An 18,933-nucleotide genomic window follows, 5' to 3' on the forward strand; every position below is an offset into this window, starting at 1 on the left:
CTCCAAGCACACCGGTCGATTTGAATATCAAGACAAGCTATTCTCCCTGCATTATCAGTAATGTACGATACGGGGATAAGACGTTCGCTTTTCTTCAACAATAGGATGCACCCGGCTGAATGTCCCACGGCGTGGCTGACTACTACGTCGTAGTCTTTATGAAACAAGTAATTGACCAATCTTGTGGTTTCTTCTTCTGTGCTTATTTTAGTTTCTTGAATAGCAATATATGAATATTGTTCCAAGAAACGCTTCAGTTGGTACTGTTTTTTCCTTGCATTCAACCCCCTTACATTTAGTGTAGCCACGATTATATTATTTGCACTCATCTAATTGTGAAGAAAGCAGCCGACTTACTCGTTCCACACTTGTATCACATTTTACCCGTCGGCTATTTAGCAGTCAAAAAGTCCATATCCTCAAGTCTCGATGCTCCCACTTCGTCCAGCTGCGGCATACTGGCAACTTGACCTTCTGTTTTTCTTTTCTTCCTTTCTTTCACAGCCACCATACCCATGTTTTCTGTTTCTTGAGAACCGCCAGCTAGCATACCCTTCGACCCTTCTGGTGAACCAGAAGAGATAACCTTGGGGCTGTACACTTCGGTCGAACCTTCGTTCGATTTTTTCTGCGGTGTTTCAGCGCTTCCGACGCCTAATTGTTGCTGCTCGCCCTTTTTATCTGTCTCCGTCAATTGACTTGTTCTTTCTGTTTCCTCCACGTCCATTATGTGCTCTTGAATCTGCTCTGGTTGCGGTTGCCTCACTCTCGATGCATATGTGGCTACGCATTCCTCATCTTCGCGCCCGTACTTCCTGCACGTCCTACACCAAGGAGTGTGACACTGCCTTCGGATGTGTCCTAGCTGCTTGCATTTCAAGCACAAGGGTGGTCTGCCACTGACAGCCAGCAACACTCGGGATCCGGCAATTTGCATCAGGTGGGGCAATCCATCTACGGTTCCACCGTCTTTCAGTCGGAGCGTTATCAATCTGGTTGTTGATTCTACTCCTTCAAAAAACGAACTCTTCCACTTCTCTGTTATTATTTCCGTTACGTGTCCATATGTTGTCATTGCTTTGCGAATTTCTTCATCGCTGGTATTACCAGAGACCTAGTGCAACTTGATACATACATCCCTTTTGTTCGGGTCGATGATGACACAGCGCTTTTCTTTCACTACCAGTTCTTTTCTCGACAGCAGTCTCTCCTTCTCCGCTCCGTTGTGAAACCGTATCATCCAAATATGGTTATACTGAAACACGCCGAACGTAGCCACGTCTTCTTTCTTTACTATGTCTTCCAGTGCTTCACCGAAATTATCCACTTATAGTCAAGTATCCTGATGAAGTTCCTTTGTTCTCTGTCACCCGGCTAGGCCTAGCCGTTAGCCCTACTCCAGCAGAGCTCATGTTTACGTGTCCGACACTGTTGAAGTCCGGAAGCAGAATCACTCGGCCATCCTGACAGGGAAATCCATTTGTAAAACTCATCAGTACCTCTCCGAGATCATTTGCGAGCGATAGCGATGTGAACGACAAGGAAAGTCTGGTGTAAAACTCATCAGCAGCTCTATGAGATCATTTGCGTTAATTACGTCTCCATAATAATGGAACCTTCGTTTCAAAAATCTTCAATCCCTTATGTGAACGATAGCGAGGCGAAGCAGAGACGGCCCTTTGCTGCTTCGCATGCTGCGTTTCCTTCCTGTCACGCTTCCTTTTCTACCACTGTCTCTTCTGCTTGCCGCAAGTGCAACTCGTGAACAAAAACACGAGTGTCAGAAGTGGGATTCGAACCCACGCCCGGAGAACCGGACTGCGACCTGAACGCAGCGCCTTAGACCACTCGGCCATCCTGACAGGGGAAGCTGTGTGTAAAACTCATCAGTACCTCTCCGAGATCATTTGCGTTAGTTATGTCTCCGTAATATTGGAACATTCGTTTCAAAAATCTCAGAAACCCTCTGTGAACGATATCGAGGTGAAGCGGACACGTGCATTTGCTCCTTCGCATGCTGCGTTTCCTTCATGTCACACTTCGTTTTATACCACTGTCTCGTCTGCTTGACGCAAGAGTGCAACCTGTGAGCAAAAACGTGAGTGTCAGAAGTGGGATTCGAACCCACGCCCGAAGAACCGGACTGCGACCTGAACGCAGCGCCTTAGACCACTCTTTTTTCTTTTTCTTTTTTTTTTTACCAATTGAGCTTTTATTGTGTTAAAAGTTGATTATTTACAGATCACGTCACGACAACGCTTTGCTGGCGCCTACTTTGGCACCACGTCATCCTTGAGTGTAAACCTTCACGAGATGTACCAAAGCAAGGTGTCACCGGCACTGACTGGGTGTATGGAGAAGTATACAGGATGTACGGCAACTTCAGCAGGACATACAGTGCACATGTAACATCTACAAAAGTCACACGGCTTGTGACTAAAACAAGGAAGAATAACCAACATATACGATAAACAGTCACGTCTGACAGTGAATGTGGGCCCACATCAGAAAATCGTTACTAGCTGTTGAAGCAATCTAAACTGAACACAAAGACAGCATGATTTCAGTCCTCGCATCACCTCCACCGCATATAGTGATCTAGGTGTCCTCGTACAGCGACCAAGTTAGACCGCGTAGTTGACTATGCAAGAACCATCACTACCTCAGGAAGGATTGTTGCATGCACTCTCAAAGAACATTGTCCAAAACACCTCTTACGGTACTGGCAGCATGTTGTGCAGCGCATACGAAGCACTTTGATGAAACGACACTGGCTTTAGATATTTTTCTAGCTCCTTGGGGAAAGCGTTCCTCAATGTATCCCGCGTATTCGTTGTTCTTCGCAACAGCTCACCGTCTGGCGCACCTTGCTCTTTGAGGGCACTGACCGACCAATCCAATTTCGCAGCAAGTAAAACTAGAGGAATCCGTGGTGGTGTCTTGCAGTCGGCAACATCCATCCTGTGTTGCCACAAAGCATGTAGCCCACAGATATAGAGGAGCCTCAAGGAAGGACCCTTGTCCTCACGGACGTCCAAGAACTTCAAACGGATCCAAGTGATGTCTTCTTCGATGTCAAACACTGCCCTGAGAAATTCCCAAAACTGTATTGCATTCCTGCATCCGATGAAGGTGTGGATCAAGGTTTCTTGCCCTGCGAAGCACATGTCACAGGTACTGCCGCGTGGTACCGGGAAGCCTTTACCTGCGAGCCAGGTTTTCACTGGTAGTGTCTCCGTGTGAAACAACGTGAAGATCCTTTGCGTACCAGTAGGAACAGGTAGTGTCTTCATCACTTTCAGAACCTTGTCATTCCCTCGTCCTGGGTATAGACTTCGATATAATGGCACCGGAGATAAGATGCTGATAAGGTCCCAGTACAATGTGCGCCTCTTAACTGTGATTAGGTAGTCCCAGGAGAACCTGCTCGTCAGGAATGTCACGGATTCAGCCACTTCCTTGTAGAATGTAAGGGTCCTCTTGAGCATAGGTGACATCCCTGTCGTTACTGTGAAGGCTGGCATGAAAACGGAACCCAGCACTTGTAGGGCCCATTCCAAGACATTGTGCTTTCTCTGGCGAAAGTAGAAAAAACGGTGAACGACTACTTTAACTGCCACGTTGATCAGTCCGAATCCGCCGTTCTCAACACTATGAAAGATGTTCGTTCTTCTCATTCTTTCCAATGGCGAGTTCCAGATAAAAGTAGCAAAAATCCTATGTACTCGGTGCGCGCTGGAAGCAGGGCATGGGGTAACCTGTGCACGGTAGAAGAAAATGGGGTACACAGAAGTATTACAAGCGCCTTAGACCACTCGGCCATCCTGACAGGGGAAGCCGTGTGTAAAACTCATCAGTACCTCTCCGAGATCATTTGCGTTAGTTATGTCTCCGTAATATTGGAGCATTCGTTTCAAAAATCTCCGAAACCCTATGTGAACGATATCGAGGTGAAGCGGACACGTGCATTTGCTCCTTCGCATGCTGCTTTTCCTTCCTGTCACGCTTCCTTTTCTACCACTGTTTCTTTTGCTTGCCGCAAGTGCAACCCGTGAACAAAAACGGGAGTGTCAGAAGTGGGATTCGAACCCACGCCCGGAGAACCGGACTGCGACCTGAACGCAGCGCCTTGGACCACTGGGCCATCCTGACTTTTTTTTTTTTGTCCAGATATTCTTTATTGATCACGGTATATACATCTCAAACAGTATTAAAACAGTTAAAAGATTGAACCCCGTCTCGGAGCCACTTTAGAACACAAGAGTTGCAGCCACTCGGGCACGTCACCTGCGTGCTCAGCAAACCGCTTTGTTTGCAGCAATTCCTCCGCTAAATACACCATTGGCGGCTTCCTATGTTCTTCGTTCCTACCAGCTATTACAACTTTCCATAAGCTGAACATTGCCAACACACACAATATATCATACCTGGGTCCATGCTGAATAGAATATTTATTTCACCCGTCTACGAAATGTTCAAAATATCACAAAGCCTGACTGCCGAAAAATCTCAGACCAGTGTGCCACACGGCCGCCGTCCCCCAGAAACAAAACGATGTCATTTACCTTCTCCAGTTCCAGTATACAAAAAATGCAGGGTACGTACTATAAGTGCATTATCTTGTCGTTGCCTAACTAAGAGAAGTACACTATGTATAGATGAGCCCCGTTAGTCTTACACGTCCGTTGTGAAGAGCAACGTGGCGGCAGGACCACTGTCGCAAAACTCCTGCTCACCCAACAAAAACAGTCTGTGTTCTAAGTAGTCTGTCACCAGTTGAGTCACCATGGAGAGTCTAGGGTGTATCAGGCGGTTTCTTCTATTCTGAGCTACGGCTGTGCAGCGAAATTTCCAAAGCGTAAAAGCTGTCATTATCATGATTAGCTGTTCGAACCTCATCCTCATCTGTTGCATAGGCCGATACCGAATGGAAAAGCGGCGATACACGAGTGTCCACAGAGTCTTTGCTGTGACACACTCTCGTAGCACATAGTCACTATTCTCCTCGGCACCGCAGTTGGAACATGAGGGACTGCTGGGAAGACCCCATCTGGCCAGTTTGTCTTTCGTCGGCAATATGTGCCAACTTGCTTCCCAGAAAAAATCGCTCACTTCACTGTTCAGACCAGTGGGCTGCCTTCCCTTCTTGAACCTGCCCAAGTGTGCGTCACCTTGTTGGATGCTCTTTTTCTGGAACGATTGAATATCTGGACTACCTTTTTGTAAATCAGTGGTGGTTCTTCAACCGCCGGATATCTGTTTCCGAGTCCACGCGGCACTAGTACTCTCCTTGATGGTCCTAGCCAGAACAGTACCAGCGGCCGAGCAGGGGAGTCAACTCGTTCCAGAATGTGCAGTACCCCTTTCATGGCAAAGATAGAGGAATACATCTCGATACACGGAAAGCTCCAGCCACCTTCTGACATAGGCCATCGCAAGATGTCCCGTGGTAACCAGTGTTTCCTTCCGTTCCAGAAGAAACGAAATACAAGAGAGTTTATTTTAGCTGTGATTCTGGCTGGGGGATACATGATGCAGGCAGCATACCACAACTTGCTACAGAACACAGACTTGATCAAGAACACCCGTTCTTGGAAAGAGAAGTTGAACTGCTGGGCCACTTCAATTTGTCCAGCAAGTTTCTCCAAGATCACGATCCAGTTTCGCTCGCTGGCTCCGGCTTGTGTGAAAAGCACGCCGAGGATGTTTATTTCTGGGGTGTATGATATGTCTGGAGGAAGTGGCTCTCTGAAACCCGCCACCGTAAGCGCCTTTGACTTTCGTAAATTCAGCTGGGCTCCCGAGAGTTTTCCATACTGCCGAAAAATCTCGAACATGTGTGTTACACTGTCGCTGTCCCTTAGAAATAAAACGATGTCATCCGCATAGGCTGATATTTTAAAGGGACCGAAAAGTGAATATAAACCTATCGAAACTTTATGTTCAGCGAAAAGCTTGAACCTTCAAAAGTTCAAATATCAAAGAACTCCGCTGAAATCGCTGTAGTTTTTCTGTAATCGAATTTTCCATAATTCCATGTCCAGGGACCTAGTAGGAAACCGAGCAGTCTGTCAACAATTGCATGACCCTGCGCAACATGTCGAGGACGCATGTAACACGCGCACTTCCGGGCGCTTATCCGGCGAAAACGAAAATGGCAGTGGGCATTTGTGACCACTTTCTACGTCGAGAATGTCGAGCCTCTTGGACATGAGTGTGCTGGAATTCCGCATTCGAGAACTGTCGCTCACACAGAACTGTTGTTCGTGCGTTAGCGTGCTGGAAAGTGTGTTCTTCGCAGCAGAAGATTCCTCGTCCAGAGATTAATCGGAGTCACATTCGTCCTCAGCAGTAGCTCACCGTGCCGTGAACATGAACTGCTTTGTGAAATTTCCATGTATCAGGGAGAAGCACTTGTGTAAGCCGAAACAAGCGCTGTTTTTTCGTCGTGCAGGGGTTCATGTGTGAAATGCAAACCGACGGATACTACGGATGGATATTACTGTTTTGCTGCCGAGGGGTAGAGAATGCGTGTGAAAAGCAGACAGACGATTGCATCAGAACTAACGAATATTTCGAAATACTGTGCCTTGACACCGAAGTACTGCAAGTGTCTTTTACATACATTCGAGAAACCGAAGAGCATGGCAACATACATGGCAGCGCCGTGTGGTCTTTACGCGCTACTTGAACGGAAAACCCTTATTTCTTCAGGAACAGCATATTATAATTACTAGTTTGTTCCTGAAGGGTTAAGTAACCTGTGGGCATAGATGTATTTGTAGGTTATACTCATGTCTCAATTGAGTCTCATGTGAGGAGTAAGTAAGATAATTTTCATCAGTGTCATTCACTTGAACTGTGTTCATAACCTTTTAGTATACTTCTTAGTGACCACGTTTCGAAATGTCAACTAATAATTGAACCAAGATTCGGATCTAACACTTGATTAACTCTAGGAAGGGAGTTGCCTCAGGACAGAAGCCGCCGATATTTCGAACAGAGACTGTTCTTCTTCTGGGCACCGTCCTCATCATTGGCATGGTATTTAAAGGGTTAGGTGTGACGTGTTTAAAGGTTCATGCGAATTGTGGGTCAACAGCCCGGAGGGAAGAAAGGTCCGTACGGGTTTTTACGGCGGGAGTGAATGGCTGCTTTGTTAGAGTGTGGAGGGGATTATGTGAACGTAGTACGTAGAACGAAACAAACGTAGTTACGTAGAACGAAAACCCGTACGGACCTTTCTTCCCTCCGGGCTGTTGACCCACAATTCGCATGAACCTTTAAACACGTCACACCTAACCCTTTAAATACCATGCCAATGATGAGGACGGTGCCCAGAAGAAGAACAGTCTCTGTTCGAAATATCGGCGGCTTCTGTCCTGAGGCAACTCCCTTCCTACACCTCTACCGGTTCGCTGGATTTCTACCCATCTACTTGATTAACTCTGTTTTGCTAAACGGAAGCGTACTTGTAACTCATTCATTATCACGTCACCCATTAGACGTCACCAACTAACATTTGTAAAGAAGGACTTGAGGGCTGACTTCAAGTATTATCAACCCTTGATCTGGTTTCAAAGTGAACCATGCACCATTGCTGTGCATAGTACTCCAAAATGGCTAAATAATTTATTGCATAAGTTCTCTGTTACTGTAATTGAGATGTACTTTTGTAAAGTACTTTTGACAGCCCGGCAAATTGAAACTGGCTTCAGTGTACACTACAAATGCATCGTAACATTTAATTGAAATATAATATAAGAGCAGAAGCAACATATTGTCACAACTCAAACTATATCTTTCTTTTTTATTGCCCAGAGATTTAGGAAACAGAGTAGGACTTCCTGCCCTCTGATGTTTTGACATACTTGATAGAGTTGTAAAACCTGCAACAAAATAAACAAAAGACGTATAAACAGTTTCGTCTTTCCCTTTTGAATTTAACAAGCTAGTTATATTTTACCATTTGTTCACTTTTCTATTCTCTGTTGGTGAAAAGATTACAGGAACAATAATGCTGCAGATCGAACAATGACCTGTCATCTTGATGAAGATCAGAACATTTCTTCAGGCATGCTAAGTGAGACAAAAGAAATGTACAATGAAGGTTGTACAAAAACAGCAAATCTCCGTTGATTAAAACTTTATGTATGTAGATGTTACCACATCGTGTAGTTTCCATCCAAAAGTAGGGCTAAGCAAGGTTGTTTGGTAGGCTGTTGGCATTTCGATGTGCTATACCGTTACAGCACATCAATATAGATGAGGGGCAAACACAGTAGACAGCGTGATGGCTCTCAAACTCAAGTGAAGATTTATTCAACAGAACAAGAAACCGAAAGCATGAGTATAGAGAAAGGCACTACCCATTCAGTGTATGGTGAACCACATTACTCTCTGAGAAGGTAGGATCGGAAGAGCAATAAAGAGAAATGACAGTTGCGTCCGAGATAGGGGAACTCTGCAAATTTAGGACCAATATGATGTGGTAACCTTGCATGGCTCACTGCAGCTCTGAAACACATTGAACAATTCCAGTAGTGGAACTTCAAAGACAACGAACGTTTGCTGTTTCACTGGGCATTCAAGTGTAGAGGATGCATCTCTAGAAAATTAATTAGCGTTCCTTAGTCATAAAGTCACAACTACATCTCAACAGGAAGTATTCTTGTACCCTTCAAACAAGCTAGTAGTTCTCACCAGTTTCTTCTCCCCTTGTTGACGTCATACGAATGTTCTGCACCTGTCCAAAGACTAAAAAAAATGTCACAAAGTCTGGAACACGTAACAAATCTAGTGCTTCCATCTGTGGACTTTGCATACCTGTTTTCAGCTATTTCTGTCATGTCAGTGCCTGAATCACACACACACACACGAAACAGTTTTGCGCCACTTCAACGGAAGGCCCCTAAAATTAAATTAAGAGGAATTTCTGTGCTAATAACTGTCGGACGTCTGATGGCTGCCGCCGCCGTTTGACGCGCGGAATCCACCACTTGCGGAGAAACTGGCGCCGTCTGTTGGACGCGGAAGGAACTATAGCGCTCCCTTCGTCCGAGAGTGTTCGGTTAGAACGCTCTTGAAATATCGCCGTTTGTTTCTTGCCGTCTTGTTGACTGTTTCTTTGGGTGTTTGTCGTTGTGATCGAGGAGAGTGAGAATTTCTGCCCATGATCGAGGAGGACGGCATCCCGTTTCCGTTCTTGGAGTTCGGGTGGACAGTATTTTTTTTTAGCATGCTCTCATCCAAGTTCTAACCGAACGCATTCGCCGCCTGGGAGCCTTGGCCCACACAAAAAGTATATAAATGGGTACTATGTGGTAGACAGTATCAGGGAGTTGAAGCTCCGTCTAAGAAGGTTCCAGTCGTGAAGTGCGAAATGAATGTATATATTGTAGCTTGTAGCGCATATAGTGAATGAGTATAATACATATAGCCTTAATGTCTTAGTCTTATTCGTATAGTCTTAATATGTAGTAATGTATAGTGTGAGAATATAATGTATGTACAGAATGTATATAATGTGTATAGTCAGTGCTTATAATAAATGTAGTAAATGCATATAGTGCTGTAATGTAGTACTTGAAGTAATGAAGTGTGACACTTCATTGCCTTCAATGCCTCCCGCCAGACGAAGGTTTCCTACTGTCGTCTCTCTTCGTTTGAAGGGCAGTTCCCGAACCAGACGCTGAACTACTTGATGCTCGCTTTTTCATATACTCGTCCACGAGTTTTCCTTTGACGTACTCCAGCGTCAGGTCGTCGTCAGGCCGTGCGTCCAGGGCTGTCACGAGCGCCTCGTAGCTCTCCGGGAGACCACTGAGCAAAAGAGCCGCTACCTGGAAATCCGTGGTCTCCTGTCCGATCCCTCTCAGCCGCTCGGCTAACTCCAAGGTACGCCTTATATAGCCTTGCATGTCTTCGTCCTCCGCTAACTTGGATTGGTAGAGCTTCCTCACCAGGTAGAGCTTATTACTAAGGTTTGCTCGCTCATGAACCTTGCGTAGCTCTTCTCCCAACGCTTGCCTCCAGTGCGGCGGTCGATGGAAACCAAGCGCTGTATCGAGTGCGACTTTTGGAAGTTCTCCAAGTGCTGGGCATCCAATGACAACATGTTCTGGGGACTCTGGGACGTGCAGGTCGCAGACTATACAGTCAACGTCCATCTCGTTTGTGTACTTTGACGCGGAGCACCGCGTCCGCAGAATTCCACTGCGTGCCCCGAAAGGAAGACAGCTCCCTCTGCCGTTGTCATACAAAGACGACTCTGCTCGAATCTTGCGCTTGTTCTGTCCATATCGGTGAAGTGCAGGTTTTGTTGCCGTTTTTTCTGCTACATTGAAAGTTCGGCCTCTGTGATTGAGTCTCTTATTTCCTTCGTGCCTGGGCACGGGGCGCCTTGGTTGTGGTACATCATCAGGGTCGGTACTGCGCATTTCCAGGACAGTTTCCTAGTTCGAGGAGTCCACTTGGTTGATAGCCCAATGAGGTGGAGGGCCTTGTACACCTCCCTAGGCCATCGCCTTTCCTCCATTGTGCACAGGCGCAGTTCGTAGCACGCTTTGCTGGCAGCTTTACGGGCGTCAAAACTCGAACACCCGAGGTCCCCATCACTGCCTCATTGCGGGTGTTCTTATGTGCTCCCAGTGCCATTCTTCCCACCTCACGCTGCATCGTTTAAAGAAATTAGCGGGTGACCCCTGATGTGCACATAAGTGTATTTGCGTATGTTAGGCCGGGTACAACTAGAGTCACTAAATAGGGAGCAGAGTAGCGACACATCGCCACGCCAGCGAGCGAGCCCACCATCTTGAGTCATGCGCGGCTGCGCCGCCTAGCAGTGAGACGCCAATATCCCCCTTCTCCGGTGTAGAACAACGCGCGGTCGAGCCAGCCCGCAATCGAGGAAACCCGTTTTGGATGGAGGTGACTCAACATGGAGGCGAGTTCTTGGAAGGAGAAACCACATGACACGATCGGCCCAATCGCGGGCACCTAACGGCGGCTCTGGTGCGGCAAAGGAATACGATACTCTGTACCTCTATATGTATTTAGTGACTCTATGTATAACTACTGTCTTCCACAGCTCTCCAGTCGCGTCAAAATAGCCCTTTGCGTTTTCAGCTTTAGATTTCAGTCTCGGTTCTGGAGTCATTGCAGCTCCACTTCTACTCCCAAGTACTTGTAGCTGTCGCATCTAGTGAGTTGGTGCTTCTGGATTGTATATCTGCAGTAGGTATCCTGAGTAGGGCCTATTGTGAGTAGTGCCGATTTCTCCATATTGACATTCAAATCTAAGCTGGCTGCTACCTCTCCACTTATATCAAGGAGTCTTTGGAGATCATCACACGATTCTGCCAAAAGCACCAGGTCGTCTGCATAGAGAAGCCCTGGGGGCTTAATCGCTTCATCGTCGTTACGGTCGTTACAAGCTAACGAGTGGTGGTAGATGGGAAGAAATCCAGCGAACCGGTGGAGATGTAGTAAGGGAGGCAACTCCCTTCCTAACGAGTGGTGGGAAATTCAAAAAGATGGGCACGTGACACATTGCGCGTGACGTGTACCACGGCCTTCACGTATCGCGCGAAGAGCGTCGTGCACGTGTTTTATCACGTGCCCGCCTTTTTGAATTTCCCGCCACTCGTTAGCTTGTAACAGCCGTAACGACGATGAAGCGATTAAGCCCCCTGGAATCGTCGTCGTCTTTTTCACACCGTAGTTCACCCTAAATCCCAGTCCGGAGTCTATCAAACGTTGTTCCAGGGTGGAGATATATATGTTGAAGAGTAGTGGTGAAATGGGACACCCTTGCTTTACCCCCTTATTGGTCCGTAGAAGTTTAGTTAGTTGGTCTTCCCATTTAACCACAACTTGTGTTCTATCATAGATTGCTGCCAGTATTGTGCTTATTCCTGAATTTACCCTTCTGGTCCTCAATATTTCCCACAGTTTAGTGTGGTTCACTGAATCGTATGCCTTTTTGATGTCTAGGAGGGCACCACGAACTTGTGTGCTTTGTTTTCGTCCAATTTCCAATATTTCTGTTAGTATGAAGGTATTGTCCTCACATCTTCTGTCCTGTCTGAATCCGTTTTCCATCTGGCTTAGAACTCCCTCCTGCTCAATCCATTCTTCCAATCGCGCTCTTACTATTTGGGAAAATAATTGGCACATGACAGATGTAACTGAGATTGGCCGGTAGTTGTTTAAGTCTTCCTTTGGGCCTTTACCCTTGTAAATGAGACTCACTCTAGTCTTCGTCCAGCTTTCTGGGATTCATTTTGATTCCATGATACTGTTGAACCATTTCAATACCTGACGTTTCATATTTGGACCTAAGCTTTTTACCACACGAGCTGGGATGTTGTCAAGCCCAGTGCTTGTATGCATACTGATGCGCCTTAATGCGGCTGTTAGCCCTGACATGGTTATCTCTTGCAGATTTGTACTTGGTTGGTGAAGGATATATCCTTCGATCCTTCGATATATCCTTCGAACCAAATCGAATTGGTTCCCTAACCGTTACTGAATGTGGTTCTGGCCATCGTAGACTTCCTTCCCCGTCTCCACATTCTTTAGGGTTGGCCTGCCGATGGCGCTGTCGCTGTCTTATGTGACAATGAGAGCGTAACGTTTCGTTTTCAAACTCGAGTGAAAGCCGCAAAAGCGTGTCAATTTCGACACTCGAGGGAATTATTTGCGAAGCGAAGTACCATTCCTTTGGAAAAGAAGTTGCGCTAACGAACTCATGATAATTCTAAATTGCGGTTTTCATGGTAACAACGCGTAGTGCTCGTACTCTGGCGCCTGTAGGTCTGGTGTCTGTCAACCACACCAGACCGCTCTTACGGCCACATTAAAACGCTACGTCTGTCTAGTGTGCACACGAAGCATCCTAGAAGGCACCAGAATCATTCTGGTGTCGTAGTAGGCCACTCTGGTGTTGACATTAGGAGAACTCGACGGCACCAGAATCACCCCGGTGTCACGCCAGACATTTTCGATGTGCACATTACAAACATCAAAAGAGTGTAGTGTTAACGCCAGGAACACCAGGAAACAGCAGAATAATTCTGGTGATTTTTTCAATCCGGATATCGCCATAAAGTGCTGCTTTCTTACGTTTCTACATTACTAAAATACTATGATGTGGTTTCTGACTTCTTCCATGGACAGCCGCACCAGGTGAAGATATCTGTAACATTCCGCACACGTCAGGACACGCGTGCCACTGGCACATTCCCATGTACACCTTCAACCAGACCATGGGCTCCTGCATGGGGTTTGTCTACGGTGGCTGCCACGGCACCGCGAATCGGTTCTGGACGCTGTCTGCCTGCATGCAACATTGCCCAGGTAAGCTACGCCATTGCCTGCACAAAAAGACTAAGAGATATGGTTTACCTTAAAATTAACCCTTTTCCTGGTTGTGAAGGATGAATACGATCTGGGCTCGGAGTATCCGGGCATTATTATGCAGCAGAATACACTATCGCGCTTTCATATCGTTGCATTATTGGAGTTTACAGTGACAGTGCTCTGGAACATCTGTTAACATTGAAACCACACGATTCGCTAAAACGAACACGTTAAAAATCTAATGAAATATACCATTCAGTCTTGTCGACACAACCATAGCCTCCTATATTTGAGAATGCCTGTTCAACGGCGCCCAGATCAAAGAGAGCCGCTTGACCCCTCTGTTTCTGGCGCACTCCGCAAGAGACGCTGCCTCCCTAGGATACCGGGCAGCGATCTCCGTGCTTTTCTACGAGCCGTTGCAGCGCGAAACTCATTTTATGTGGCATATTAGCGACATTTTAATCCTGCAATACGAACTAGGGCTTATGATGGTTAACTTGATAATATAGAAAAAAATATGCGTCGTATTCTTTTCGAGACTTCTAATGACGGAAGGCCCAAGGTCGAGATCGCAAAAAAATATAAATTTCGTGGCAGTAAGAGGCTTTACGTCGCATTGTAGCACACGTTATGAAGCAGGGAGATGAGGTGGGTGATCGTGAGTCGGGAGTGAAAGAGGCTGCATGAAAGAGGCCGTTTATTTGTAGAGGCCCGAAAGCCTGTGGACAAGGGAACCTGGTTTCACTAATGCAGTGCAATGCAAGTGCAGTGATGTAGTCGTAGGCGGCAGAAAATATGCGACGTCAAACTAAAACGTGCGTACAAACAAAACACTGAGGAGTGGATATACTTGTGGTTATACAAGTGGTTATACTCTGTCTGCGATTGTTAGCCTTTTTTTAATACGCAAAACGCACTGCCACAGACAATCTGGATCGGACGGCAATCCTAGTCGGCGCAATCCTGCTGGGCACGCCGTACCGTCCGCACTTCACGTTCGTGATCTTCGTTTTCATTTGCAGCCTTCTGGTGGACGCTTTACACAATACTTCCATAAGTTTCAAATTAAAAGAAAACACTGGTATAGGATGTCTACTTGAAAGAAATTCACATTAATACAAATGCGATTTCATCTGTTTCGGCGTTTGTCGATGTTGTTTTCTTCGTGCGGGCCGCTCTCATCGCCGCCATCTGGCCAACCCGGAACCGGCAGTGCGAGTAGCGAGAAGACGAATAAGTGAAAGGGAAGCCACTGCGCCTGCGCCAACCCTCCTCGAAGTGTGTAATCATGTTCGCGAACGGGGGACACGTGTCTGCGTTGTTGATCTCTGTCGCCGAGACTCGCTTTGTCCGCACCTGAGAACGATCACAATCGCTGCCTAATCACGATTGCACGCGATGTGGATCCTGTATCAGTGCGTTTTGGGTATAAGGTGCATTTAGTGTCCATCGTAAGAATGGGTTCGAGGCGAAAAGTTTTGCCATGTCGTTCTTGTCAGTTACCCCAAGAGAAAAATTTGTGAAAGGTGGGCGAAAAAAAAAAGTTCATAATTAGCACCTCCACGAACTTTGGGTTGTAGCCCAGGGACATCCCGCCCGCTTAACAACCTTTTTTCTGTATAAAACTGTGAAGCAGGCCAGTAAGATGCACCAAAGATTAATTCACCCCATAGAGCCATAATTATCGCGGAAATTGAATTTAAAGTAAGTCGCAAAAAGCGACCGTGCGCAACGGCGGTGGAGAGCAGTACCAGGCAGTGATCTGCCTGGGACCTCGCGCTGACGCTACAGGGGCCACATTCGCTGATTGGTCCAGAGAAATGTTGTCTGCTACTCCGCTGTTGTCTACTACTCGGCTGTTCGGGGTTCTGAAAAAGCATTGCTCCTGGCTCGGTCATGATTCGGCCACTCCTATCCCCAATTCGCTGGGGGAACTGGCAAAACTGGTTTACGATGGCAGAGGGACAGCGCGCTGATCCCCACTGACCAGCGAACCAGAACGAGTTGCCCCTGTAACGTCATCGGTGACGTGCCATCATGCTTCTCCTACTCGTTATACCCGGAGTGGAGAGTTAAGGGTGAACGCGCGGAATGTTTCTGTGAGTTTTCTTTTTTGTTTTTGTTTTTGTTTTTGTTTCGGGGAAACAATTTGCACACATCAAAACCTTTCGCACTAGGCGGTAAAATGACAGACACACTTTCATCCGACGTCTTAATCTGATTTTTTTTTTTTAATGGCCATCTGTACTCCTTTAAAGGGAGGCTTCGGAAGAAAATCGGTTGCAGGCGTCTGTTACTATTACGATGTTTGACATGTTTCGAACGCAGTTACGAAATATCTCGACTGAAAATGGCGCAAATGTGACGAAAATGATTTTTGAAATCTGAGGAGCAATCGCTCTGAGCCACTGCTGGAAGGATATGTTGCAAGCAACACTGGGAGGCCGTCCTGCGTCACTGGGTATGCGTCCGCTTGATCTGTGCTTGTGTCATAGTGAGCTATAATGAATGGTGTGCTGAACGGCGACTGAAACCGGGTCATGACGACGGGCCTGCCAATAGGGATAGGTGGCTACCAAGGGCTCGGCCCGCTGCCGCTTCTTGCGCCCTCACGGCCACGTGACCCATGTGCAAAGAGCACCTGGGAGCACCAGGGATCTCTCGCGATGGCCGAAATTGAAGCAATCAATGGCAGATACGGGGGAAGAGAGAAAAAAATGTAGGCGTGCTGATACGTCACGCTTCGGAGATATGATTACGACGGACGAACGAGTTCGTGTTTTGGAATGTTGTGGTAAAGGCAGTGTATCAATGCGTTCCAAGGAAAGGTCACTCGGCTTATCTTCCGTTTTGAGACATGGTGGAAGGCTGCTAAAATTTTGGTTGCAGGATTTTTTTACACGCCATTGTTGTACAACCCAACATGATTGCGCCTGTCGTATAATGCAGTGATACACTGGTGCACAATGTATAAAGTTTTGGGCGCGACAGACTGACCATCGCGAAAATCGTGACCATCGTGGTGACCATCGTGGCTCTCAAAGTCACACAAATCCTTCCATACTCATGCTGAAATTTTGTTTAAGACGTTATCTCCGAAAACAGAGTCATGTACTAATAGATGCAGAATATTTGGAAAATCAATCAGATACTTAAGCCAATTCTTGATATCAAATTATGCAAGCTGAAGAACATCTCCTTATTTACCTCATAACATATAATCGCGTTGTTTGACAAGCAAATGTCGCGGTGTACTATGTATTTGTCGCGAACATCGTACTAGAGGTAGCGGAAGGTGAGATTCTGCTTAGACAGTAAGTCACATTCTGTAGGAACACTCTGTCTCTTTTATACCTTCGTCGTAGAAGCAAAGGTTTGTGCTTACGATTTCAGAACATAGTTTATACACTATGTCACTGCTCTCCCCCTTTCGGCTTTTCGCGATGCAACAAGCTTTTTATTTCACAGTTGATATATAATCAGAATGAATCAGCTGGACTTGACTGGACTAGAAAGCATGGTATGCTTTCTGGTCCAGCTGATTGGTGGATAAAACTCAAAGATGACATCAGGAACTGTCTGAGAGCCTGGGGCAGGAAAAAGGCCCATGAGAAGCGTGCTTTGACATGCAGACTTCAGGCACATCTGCGCCAACTTCAACAAACCGGCACTCGGTTTCTTTCCGGTGTGACATTTTCTTCTGCCAACGATCACCTGGCATTCCAGAAGAAGGAGCGGTGGGAGGCAGTAAGGTACTTGGCGGCGAAAAATAAAATTCAGAAGGAAGCCTGGTGCTCCCGAAGGCTCCCCTCCAAACATCTTTCTTCGGCTCAGCCACCAATGGAGGCTCTGATGAAAAACGGCAGCAGAATCACTGGTCAGAGACAAACAGCTGAAATGGCCAGAGAGTTCTTCTCAGACTTGTATGGGGGAGACCTCACAGAGTCGGACCGTTTCAGTTCCGGGTGTTGAACTGAACTGTGAGGAGGTTGTTCAGGTTGTCCGTTGCCTGAAAAACAGAAAAGCACGAGGACCCGATGGGTTGCCTGCTGAGTTCTACAAGCAGTATAGGAACCTCCTGGGTCCCTCTCTGGTTAAGGTGTGTAATAACTCTCTAAAACAGGGATCATTACAAGATGAGTTTATGGAGGGAACCTTTACTTTGTTGTGCAAGGACCCCCAGCGAAAGGAGCAGCTGGGAGCCTGGAGGCCGATAAAACTTTTAAACGTAGACTACAAAATTATAGCAAAGGTTCTAGTAAAGAGGCTACAAAAAACATGGAAAACTGGATATCGCCATTTCAGAGGGCAGCAGCCGGTGGTCGAAAAATGCAGGACAAACTTTGGGAAATCAGGGATGTAATACAGTGGTTAGCGGAGAGGGACGTACGAAGTATTTTAATGGCCTTTGATCAAGAAAAGGCTTTTGATAGGTTGAAACATGCGTTTTTGAGGGAAACGCTAGAAGAAGTCGAAGCAGAAAATTAAATAGTAAGCACTGTAGGAGCGATGTATAGAGGATGCAAGAGCAGGTTGCTCATCAACGGTTGTCCAGGGAAGGAATTTATTATTAGAAGAGGTGTAAGGCAGGGTTGCCCTCTTTCTCCTATTTTGTACGTACTGGCATTTGATCGCCTCCTGCGAGAGCTCTATCAGTGTTCATCAATCAAGGGAGTGGCAATACCTGGCTGAGCACAGACAAAGACAATAGTCGCCTGTGCAGACGACTTGTCCATGATTGTTCAGAGTGAAAAGGACGTGGAGAACACATTGCGGGTTTTAGAAGATTATGGGACAAGAAGTGGAGCGAAAATTAACAAAGAGAAATCGAAAATGTTGTATTTGTAAAATGTTGTATATGTTGTAAATTTTAGGTATCCTATTTGATAAGCATGGAACGTCTTGCAAGAATTGGTCCTACTTGAAGGCAGAAGTCGAAAGATTATGAAAGATCACGACGAGCCTGCAATGTCACTGATGGCTAGAGCACAGGTCATTAAAGCGATCGTGGTGCCAAAGTACACCTACTTGTTCTCGGTCATTCACCCATCTCGGGATGTATGCCGAGGAATAGAGAAATGTTGTTTTAGCTTCATTTGGAGTAGAAAGACTCAGTGGGTGGCGCAAGAAGGATTAAAGCTTCCAGTAGAGGATGGTGGCCTGTAAATTCCGGACTTTCGACATTTGGCACAGGCATACGCGGTATATGGAACTTACAGGATGCTAACTCAGGAAGGTTCCGGGAAACTGTTATCGAGATTTTGGCTAGGCACTAACATAAAACTTTTTAGGCAAGAAAGCATCGATCATAAAGTGCCAATGTCTGAAAACCAGCCAAGACTATACAAAGTAGCGAAACAGGCTCTTGTACAGCTTAAAAAGTTGAACAATAATAAGGATGGCGATTGCAAGGTCGTGGAAATCTGCAAAGACTTGAGGAAATAATTAGTTGAGAACCCCTCTTCCCAGATAACACGAGAGGGATGGAGAAGACTGAATAGCTTCTTTTTGGGTAGTAAAAGGAAATCGCTGTTGTGGAGAATAGGGCATGGAGTACTACCTGTGAAA

At 46.3% G+C, this 18,933-nt stretch overlaps 1 protein-coding gene and 2 non-coding genes across 3 annotated transcripts in view; 1 reads left to right on the plus strand and 2 right to left on the minus strand.

Moving 5' to 3' along the window:
* The window catches only part of LOC135400529 (BPTI/Kunitz domain-containing protein-like), a 145,449-nt gene that overhangs the window by 89,886 nt on the left and 36,630 nt on the right, over window positions 1–18,933 (plus strand). The window contains exon 3 of the mRNA XM_064632364.1: window positions 13,180–13,359. Within this exon, the coding sequence (XP_064488434.1) occupies window positions 13,180–13,359 (180 nt within the window). The remainder of the gene's footprint in view (window positions 1–13,179; window positions 13,360–18,933) is intronic.
* On the minus strand, window positions 1,779–1,862 carry Trnal-cag (transfer RNA leucine (anticodon CAG)). The gene has a single exon. It is a non-coding gene; the product is annotated as a tRNA-Leu (tRNA).
* On the minus strand, window positions 4,069–4,152 carry Trnal-cag (transfer RNA leucine (anticodon CAG)). Its single transcript has one exon. It is a non-coding gene; the product is annotated as a tRNA-Leu (tRNA).

The sequence above is a fragment of the Ornithodoros turicata genome, chromosome 1 (genome assembly GCF_037126465.1).
Source record: "Ornithodoros turicata isolate Travis chromosome 1, ASM3712646v1, whole genome shotgun sequence".
Classification (NCBI taxonomy): Eukaryota; Metazoa; Arthropoda; class Arachnida; order Ixodida; family Argasidae; genus Ornithodoros; species Ornithodoros turicata.